General features: G+C 39.3%; 1 protein-coding gene and 1 pseudogene across 1 annotated transcript; one reads left to right on the top strand and one right to left on the bottom strand.

Annotated features, from left to right (window-relative positions):
• Positions 1 to 847: 847 nt before the first annotated feature.
• LOC101447969 (olfactory receptor 8B3) lies at positions 848 to 1,792 on the bottom strand. Its single transcript, XM_004475954.3, has one exon. The coding sequence runs from the start codon at positions 1,790 to 1,792 to the stop codon at positions 848 to 850; it is 945 nt and encodes a 314-aa protein (XP_004476011.3).
• A 2,307-nt stretch (positions 1,793 to 4,099) lies between these two features.
• LOC101447544 (lactoylglutathione lyase pseudogene) lies at positions 4,100 to 4,766 on the top strand (annotated as a pseudogene).
• The last annotated feature ends 5,168 nt before the right edge of the window (positions 4,767 to 9,934 follow it).

Genomic DNA, 9,934 nt, shown 5'->3' with positions numbered 1-9,934 from the left:
GAGAATGTTTCTATGGTATTTTACACTTCCATGTTTAGGTGAGCAGACAGTAATGTTAACTATCCTAGGTCACTTATGGAACTCACTGTTTTAGTTTGCTACATTGCTGATTGCTCAAAGCTGATACCATAAAATGGGTTGGCTTTTAACAATAGAAAATTACTAGCTTACAAGCTTACAGTTCTGAAGCTGAGAAGAAAATGTCCAAATCAAGGCATCCTCAGGTGATACTTTTCTTCCTAAACACTGAAGCCAGGGATCCTGGACTCCACATGGTAAGGCACATGGTGGTGTCTACTGCTCTCTCCCTTCTCCTCCGGGTTTTGTTGCTTTCAGCTTCTTGCTTCTGTGGCTTTCTCCTTTTGTCTGAATTTTATTCTTTTATAGAGGACTCCTGTAAGAAGATTGAGACCCAACCTAAATGAGGTGGGTCACATCTTAAAATCCTACTCATCAAAAGATCCTCCTTACAATGGGTCAAACCCATAGGAATGGATTAACTTTAAGAACACTTTTCTGGGGTACATACAGCTTCAAATCACCACACTCAGCATGTCTATTCAGATTCGGGTAAACCAGGAGACAATAGGGGTATAAAACAGTAAAGAAAAAACTCAGTTCATATGTTGCTTTTATAAACATGATAGTATATTTAGTAAATTTGTCATAAGTACAGGTGATAAGGTAGCAAAGAATGTAACAAGATTAGGAATAAAAAATAAGACAAGTCTATTAAACCTCACTGAATTAAACAATCTGTACAATCAAAATGGTTATGAAAAATCTCCTCAGAACATCAATAAAAATTTGATGTCCTTGCATTTCTTTACATTTTCACCACTCCAAATTAGAATGTGTTTCTCCTCTGGATTTTCATCAGGGTTTTCCACAGGGCAACTTTGACATCCTTGTTCCTCAAGCTGTAGATCAAGGGATTGAGCATGGGCCCCACATTAGTATAGAAAACAGAAGAAACTTTCCCCTGTTCCATAGATCCAGGAGAAGAATACTTAAGATACATGAAAGCTGCTGACCCAAAAAAGAGAGAAATAGCAGTGATATGAGAGCTACAGGTGCTGAAGGCTTTGGTTCTTCCTTGAGTGGATTTGATATGAAGAATGCTAGTGAGGATGAAAATATAAGAAATTAGGATGGTAAAACTGGGTACAGTGATATTAATACCCACCACAATGAGAACTACCATCTCGTTGACATAGGTGCTGCTGCAAGAGAGTTGGAGAAGAGGGAGAATGTCACACAAGTAATGGTTGATGATATCAGCATTGCAGAAGATCAGTCTAAGCATGCACCCTGTGTGGGCAGTGGCTCCAGACAATCCCATCACATATGTAGCAAGTACCAGACCAGAACAGACATGAGAAGACATGGTGACCTTATACAGCAACGGATTGCAGATGGCCACATAGCGATCATATGCCATCGAGGTCAACATATAGCATTCAGAGATGACAAAGAAGAGAAAGAAAAACAGCTGAGTCATGCACCCCACATAGGAGATCACATTCTTTTTTGATACAAAGTTCATCAGCATTTTGGGGGTGAAAACAGAAGAGTAACAGAGATCAATGAAGGATAGATTGAAAAGGAAATAGTACATAGGCATGTGAAGGTGGGAATTCAGCCCAATTAGAGTTATCAAGCCCAGGTTGCCCACCATGGTGATGATGTAGATCATTAGAAACAGGTAAAAGAGAGGTTGTTGGAGTTCAGGACGATCTGTTAATCCAGCAAGAATAAATTCAGTCACTAAGGAGTCATTTCTAGCCAGCATTCTCATTGTCAGAAATCTGTGAGATCAGAAGAAAATTACATTAATGGAGAAACAAGCTCTCTTCTTCATAGTCTCACTCATGAGAAGGGAGTCAGACTGGCAAACTTCAAATCCTCCTTTACTTCTTGGGATATGAATATAGTGCCATACACACCCCTCCAAATTTCACTTACTCTTTTGTCTTCATGAGATGTCTTGTTAAAATAATTCCTCCCATCTTTTACTATTATAGAAGATGGAGTGATGGGGACTGGAGGTACAAGCATAACTGCCAATGAGCTCAGGTGGTAGGGATGTTTCCCCCATCTCTCCCTTTCATTCATCTGGCCCTCTACTTCCTAGTTCTTACTCAGGTCTCTACTGCTGTACTTGAGACCTCAGTTAGGCCAACATGACTCTCAATGAAGAGAATATTTGATTAGGACAGAGACTATACCTTCATTCTGAGTCCCTCATGGTCTAAAGTATCTCCAGATACCTAACTACAAGAAAACTGGAAGTCAACAATTGACACCAACTATTGAGGAGACCCTTAAGAGGAGAGCCTAAAAGTTACACCCTCCAGTGTTTCTGTACATCCTCCTCCTCTTTCTAAACAAGTTGAACAGAGAACAAAGAAAGGAAAGTAAATGTGCTTTCCTAGGTTTTGAAGGAGGGCATGAAAGAAAAAATTAGTATGGGCGCTGGTTATATTAGTGGTTAAGTTTGTGAAAATGTATCAAGCCGCATGTATATGATATATAAACTCTCATATATATATGTATTGTATGTAAATATTTTTTTTAAGAAAGAGATGCATCTCCTCTCCCTCCTCAAATGTTGCTAGGTTCTCAATATGCCACTTGTATTTCTACAGCTGTCTTGCTGTAGACTTAGTATGAAGCCAACTTAGGGTAAAATGCAGGCAGTAAAGTCAAAGCTCCATATCTCTGAATTTCTTGGCATTCAATATTTTGTCATTTTTCAACAACACCAAGAGTATAAGGGGGATATATAAACTTAATTAACTAACTTTCTTTCCACTAAGAGACCTCAATGCTTACTCCTTCTGTGTATTTCACCTCCATTGTCCTGGAGAAAGAACTGGCTTTAGAGACATCATGCTGATTGAGTATACTCACAGTCTTCTTCTCCCTTTAATGGTATGAAGGTTATACAACAATCTTAGAATCAGAATGTTCCAGGAGTCACTCTGAGATGTAGATCAAATTTCTAGCCATAAAGTTGCCAAGAGGGTCTGTGGAGGAAACCCCACAGTTCTGACACCAGAATCACCTTGTCATAGAGCATTTACCTAGGGCTTAAATTCTTTGGGGTTTGATTAGAAATTCAGACATAGGTCTCCCCTAGGTCCTTCCCATCATGATGAGATCTGCAGAGAAGAAATTATGGCATCTGTGTTTACACCTTAATTCATGATAGTAAATGTTAATTTCACATCAGGGGCCATGTAATCCCCAAGGAAAAGGATAAAGAGGCCTCTCATGTCCCATACAGAAATGAAAATATAATTAATGTCAAGAAAATTTTAATAATTCTATATAGCATATTAATTTTAGTAGGAATTTCATATTTCAGTAAAATTTATTTATATTATGCTCTTTTTAAATATTCTGATCCCACATAAACAATCAGTGTTTATGCACATTTTTTTTTGACCAAAAGAAAAAGGGTAAACTTTCATTGATATCAGAGATGGGTGGTAAGATGGTAGCACAACATTGAGAATGTATTCAACACCACTGAATTATATACTTGAATGTGGTTAAAAAGGGAAATTTTACATCGCATATGTGCTACTAGAATAAAATTTAAAGAAAATAAACATGGGACTGTACAACAGAGACAGTGTACCCTAGTATAAACTTTGGACTATAGTTAATAATTATAGTAATATTGTTTCATCAATTGTATACAAAGTGTTAACAATAGTGAAAAATGAGTGTAACTAGAGGTATATTGGAACTCTGCATGATTTTTCTATAAACCTATAAATTTCTAATACAAAAAAATATTTTAAAAAGGCAAAGATGGTCAGAACAAATAAGAAAGCAGTACCCAAGTATGGGTTTCTCTAAGTGATCTGCACTAAGTTTAAAGACAAATGAAAGTAAATTGATGGAAAAATATAAACCATGTAAACAATAAACATGAGAAGTCTAGAATGGTTATAGTAGTATTACATAAACTTCCAGAAAAGGAGTGTTTTCAGATATAGAGAAGGACATTTACTACTAGTAAAAAGGCCAAAAGAAAACTACAGCTAATATCATACTTTAATGTTGAAATAAAGAATTCTTTCACTCTATGACCTGGGAGAAAGCAAGAAAGACTGCTCTTACTGCTCTTATCAACAAAGTACTACAAGGGTCTCTAGTAAAGGCAGCAACAGGGATCAAGAGGGGTGTCAGTGGCTCTTCAGTTCCAGCGTCCTGTGGGCAGAACCTCAGCCAGAAGCCTGCAGCCTTACCTATGGGCTGCCCTCATTGCTGCTCCAATGCAGACCTCAGCACCATGGATATTCCATTGCAGCAGACCATGCTAGGAATTAAAGATCTTAAGAAGTCATTACACTAGAATTCTTGGAAGGATGCTAATTGAAATTTAGATTTTCCCACTATGAAATTTTCATTCTATTTCTTGCCTTTGAGGATAAAAATGACATCCCCAAAGACAAAAATGAAAAGCAGCATGGGTATTCTCCAGAAAAGCCACACTTGAACTGACACACAACTGGGGCACTGAAGATGATGCAATTCAGACTTTCCACAATGGCAATTCAGACCATTGAGGATTGGCTCAGATTGGAATTGCCCTTCCTGATATACATGGTACTTGTAAAAGGTTTGAACTGGGAGTCAAATTTGTGAAGAAATCTGATGATGGTAAAATGAAAGACCTGGCTTTCATTCAAGATCCAGATGGCTATCTTATTGAAATTGTGAATCCCAACAAAATGATAACTATTATTTAGTTCTGTGAGAATACTTCTTCGTGATTTCAATGCAGACATTGTAGAGAAAAAAAGGAAACAATGTGATTCAAGATATTCATGGAACAGAAGCATTTAGCATGATGGATAGCATTGTCCCAATTCGAATTATTCTTAAGTCCATTTTCTTTTCCTATATCACCTAACTATTCAGTCGTTCTGGTTTTAAAGTAGTGCTTTATCTTGTGCCCTTGAATGTAATTCTGTAACTACTTTTTAAAATAATAATTAGAACATTTCCCTTCAGAGGCTATATTGGCTTTAATCTGTCTTCCAAATATGACATCTTTTCAAGACTTCCTTTGAATCATCATTTTCAAAAAATGTTGAATGTGTTTTTGTTGTGGATATCTTCCAGAGTTCCATTCTTCAGAAATAACTTTTCCCAAGGGAAGCAAAGAACACTGTACAAAAATGAAACCTCATGTGTACTTCAAACAGTATAAAGTGTACTCTTGGGAGCAATTCAGAATCATGCTGACAAGGATACTGATAGAAAAACTAATTTCTTTTCATTTATAAAGTACTTCCAAAATTCAAGGACTAACTTCATTTGTTTTAGGATGGGGAGGAGGAGGTGGAGGAAGAGAATATTATTTACTGGATATCCAGACACTGGACTAAGTTGTTATTTGTGTCATTTAATCCTCACAACTATCTTATGAAAAAGGCTATATATATATATATATATATATATATATATATAACTTTAGTAAACTGAAGGCAATATAAATAGGCTCAAGATCTCATCATGATATTTAGTATTTAGATTGTGTCTTAAAAATTAGTACTTCACAATACCTCCTTTGCTAATCTCCTGTAGAAACCCTAGGCAAGTTTGAGCATCACCCTCTCAGCTCTCAGTCCTGATTGCCACGGTGAGGAATAAGCAATGGAGGAAGTCTGTAGCACATGACTCTCCTGGGCAGAGCTACATTATCCTATAAGTGGTCTTACATTACTCCTGAAGAGTCTCTTTCTCAAGGTTGTAAGAGACAGGGATCAGTTTAGTTTTCACATAAAGGTAATATAAAGCAGGGAGGAAGTAAATATTAGTGTAACCAGGCAGACCACTGCCTCAGTCTCCCACTCCTGTATTAAACAGGAACAAAGGAAATCAGTTTAAGCCAATCCTATAGCTGGTAAAAAGGATGAACAAGAAAGAGTTAAGTCAATACCAATTCAGCACTAAATGCCATTCCTTATTTGGCAAAAGGAGCAGATAGAAGCCAAAATGGTTGGAATATGATGGGGGAAGCTGTTAATCAAAAAACTGGGAGATTTGCACAGGAAAGTTGGACCTGTTGGGATAGGCTATAGCCTCTGAAGTATCCAATCTATGAAGAAACAGAGGAAGGTACAAGGGTATAAACTATGTCATTTTTCTTTATTCAGAGCACCAGCCACATTTTCTGGTTGTACACCCTTTCTTGCAAGATTGAGAACAAATTCTTTTTTTTTCCACAACTGGTTGAGCTTTATTTTCTTCCAGAAGATTTCTGTCTTACAACTTGGAGGGCTTGTCCAGGATTCTGAAGCTTCAGAGAGTGGACCTCCAGGGTAGACAACAGGGAGGCGTGCTCGACTGATTAAGTGGTCTTAGACCCCACCAGTGGGGGCCTCACTTCTGGCAGCCAAGGGACTGGAGAACAGATGCTTAGATCTGCTGATTGTGGAAGGGAAAAAGGGAAGGGAAAATCTGCCTCTCGTTGACCAGGTAGCTCCATGCATGGGCCAAGGTAAAGAACAAGGGCTATTAAGTATTACCTTGGTGGCTGGGAATTCTGATGAGTCTGAGGTTGATTGTGCATGCAGGAGATATGTGACATACTGCACAAAATGAGTGCGATGTTCCAATTTGCACTTCCCTTCTCCCACGAGTGAAAGGGCCAGAGATGGATGAAGTTAAAGATTTGAGAGAAAGAGACCCAGACAAGATTCAGAATGGGAAATAGAGGCAGTCAACTGGGAAAAAGGGGAAGAGGATATCTGTAGGATCCCCTGGAGATATTCCTCCGCATAATACATTAGGGAGGATGTGAAGGCATTGGACCGATAGTGATTGGACCAGGGAAAAAAAAAAACAAGAAGGAAATGATTAAACACTGCTTTGTATCTGGACCAAAGAAAGTATTTTACTGCCTGACGTATTCTGGTCAAAATACAGGGCATATGATGATTGGCTTTGTGCTGACCTTGTACTATATGTTAATGGGAAAACACCCTTCTCCATAGAAGAGTCTGACTATGTGCTACTTAAAGGCAAAGGGGGCCACTCTTTATCCTTTGAAAGCTGGAAATGTAGATCCCAAGACTAAGCTTGCAGAAACTAAGGCTGGAGAAACAAAAGCTGCAGAAACTAAAGCCAGGGACACCCTGTTGAATCTCCCTCCTCCTCATGTTCCCCCTCCCCTCCTGGGACATGGGCCTTTAGACTTGGAGAGCCCAATAGAAACCATTCTAAACCCTGTGGAACCTGAGAATCAAGTGGAGCCAACAGCCCCACCCATTACAACCCACCAACAGCTTAGGAAAGAATTACAACAGTGGAGAAAGCTAGACAAAATTTTCCATTCCCCAGAGTCCCTGAAGAGAAGAGGGTAAAGGAGCAAAACTCTACTGAACCTTTATATCCACTGAAAGAAGTACCAGTGGGGAGATGGGCTATGTAAATTTCCCATTGATGAGTACTGCAGTAAGGAATTTCAAAAAGGAGATGAAATCACTAATGGAAGCACCAGTGGGGCCGGCTGAACAAGTAGATCAATTCCCAGGTTCTAGTTTACATAACTGGGCCAAACTTATGTCCACACTGAATATTCTCTTTATGGGAGAAGAGGAATGGTGCAGATGGCAGCTATGATGATATAGGCTATGGGTGGGAGGCTCTTTGTCTCTTCAGAGATAACCTTAACATAGGCTGTCTGTCCTGACTTGTGGGTATGGGAGGGTAAGAGGCTGCAGCCCTGCCCTTGGTGACCATGGCCATGACTCCATTCCCAGAGGCCATTTAGCAATGCAAACTATATACATATCAGTCAGTTCAGGGAAACTCTGATGATGGTGATGCCAAAACTTAAGGGAACTTGGACTTGGCCTCTAATGGGAAAGATAATATAGCCTGTGCATAAATTCAAAATCATCTAATTCTGTATCCAAGGGTGCCTAGTCTCTAGAAATCCAGGTAAGTGATCTAGGCCCTATGGGCTTTGAATGTTCAGAAAGGATGTTAAGACTGAATGTGTATTCAAAGTTGCATCCAGACTGAATGTGGGCAAGATGCTAATTTCAAGCTCACCTGAAATGTGGGCAATATGTTAATTAAAAACCTACCTACTACTCAGGCAAACACTTAACTAACAAAGAAAGTCGTTTTCTTTGATGACAGCACCATTTGACTCCCCACTCTGTATAAAGGGAACTTGAAAATCTTGTTTGGGGCTTGGGTTTGAAACAGAAAGCTCCAGAGTCTGGCAGGCCATCAATATACCATTTTTCTTCTCAAAATCATTCCCGAGTCCTGGTCTTTCTATATGCAAATAATTGAACCTCTCTCAAATTCTACAACAATGAAGGAGTGGAAAAGGTAGCATGTGCCCAGACAGGGGGTAATGGCAGCAGAACAGAAGGTCCTAAACACAGACCCTCATTGGATAATAATGACCTGGGAGACAGAGCACAGATGAAAGATCTTAAAATCCTCATTATACAAGGGGTCAAGTTGGCTGTACCCAAATTTCAAAACTTGAATAAAGCCTTTAAAGTAGCCTAAAAGAAGGACAAGACTCCCTCTCCATAACTGCAATGATTGAGGGAACAAGTGAGGAAATATTCAGGGATGGACTCTGATGATACTGTGGCTCAGGGAATGTTAAAAGTCAGTTATACATGAAGTGGTTTTGGCTTGATATTCAGAAGAAGAATCAGAAAATAGAAGGATGGATGGATAAGTCATTGGAAGAGTTATTGAGAGTCTCAGAAAGTTTTGTAAAGAGAGAGGAGGAAAAGTAGAAACAGAAAGCAAATGTTATGATGAGCACAGCTGAACAAAAGGTTAAGAAAAGATTGCAGATGAGTCAGGGAGTAAACAGGCAGAAGTGAGATAAAAATGCAAAATGGACTTATTTAGATAAGGAGGCTAGGAGAATGCAAGGCTCTGCAGGGTGCTATCACTGTGCAAGGCCTGGTCACTTCAAAAGGGAATGCCTGAGTTTAAAGAAAGAGAGCCCAGTAATCTCCCTCATGAATTTTGATGATTGGTGAAATCAGAGAATTCTCAGTTCAAAAGTCCACTGATAGTCTTTAGAAAATCTAAGGATGGGCCCATGTCAAGCAGAAATTACACTGTTAGTGGATACTGGGGCAGTCTGATCCTCTGTAGCTCATCCCCCCAAAGGGACCAAACTATCCAGCAGTTTCCTTACAGTCTCAGGGGTAAAAGGAGAAGGATTTGAGGTCCCCATTCTTTCTCCTACTAATACTTGTTGGGAGGACAATCAAATTGTAGGCCCTTTGTTGTACATCTCAGAAGCGGCAAGTAATTTGTTGGGAAGGGACTTAATAGTATTCATGGGTCTGGATTTGAAAGTAAGAGATGGGCAGATAGAAGTAGTCTTAGCCATGCTTACCAAAGAAGATGAAAAAGACATCAGAGAAGTATGAGTGAAAGAAGGGAATAGAGAGGGGTTCCAGGTATCCCCTAATAAGATCGAATTGAAAAAGGAAGAGGAAGTTATTTGTCTAAGACAATATCCCATTCCCCTGAAGGGGAAACAAGGACTTCAACCCATCATGCAAGGCCTCTTTGGGATGGACTCCTGGAGCCCTATATGTCCCCATTCAATTCTCCTATCTTGCCCATTCAGAAATCAGATGGTAGTTGAAGGATAGTTCAAGATCTAAGGGCCATTAATCAAATTGTTCAGGTTCAACACCCAGTAGTCCCAAGACCATACACCCTCTGTTAGAAAGATCCCCTACCATCATAAATGGTTTAATATAATAGATCTAAAGGATGCCTTTGGGGCCTGTCCCTTCAATCCAGAGAGTAGGGATTTATTTGCCTTTGAGTGGCAGGATCCCTCTACCAGAAGAAAAAAGCAATATAGGTGTATAGTTCCCAGAATGCAACCTTCCCACAAATCCAGTAC

The sequence above is a fragment of the Dasypus novemcinctus genome, chromosome 27 (assembly GCF_030445035.2).
Source record: "Dasypus novemcinctus isolate mDasNov1 chromosome 27, mDasNov1.1.hap2, whole genome shotgun sequence".
NCBI lineage: Eukaryota > Metazoa > Chordata > Mammalia > Cingulata > Dasypodidae > Dasypus > Dasypus novemcinctus.
The sequence above is the reverse complement of the archived record's forward strand: the minus strand, read 5'-3'. Positions and strand labels throughout refer to the sequence as shown.

What these genes read in the sequence shown, in the direction of transcription:
- LOC101447969 (XM_004475954.3), bottom strand. Translation starts at nt 1,792, where the DNA reads ATGCTGGCTAGAAATGACTCCTTAGTGACTGAATTTATTCTTGCTGGA.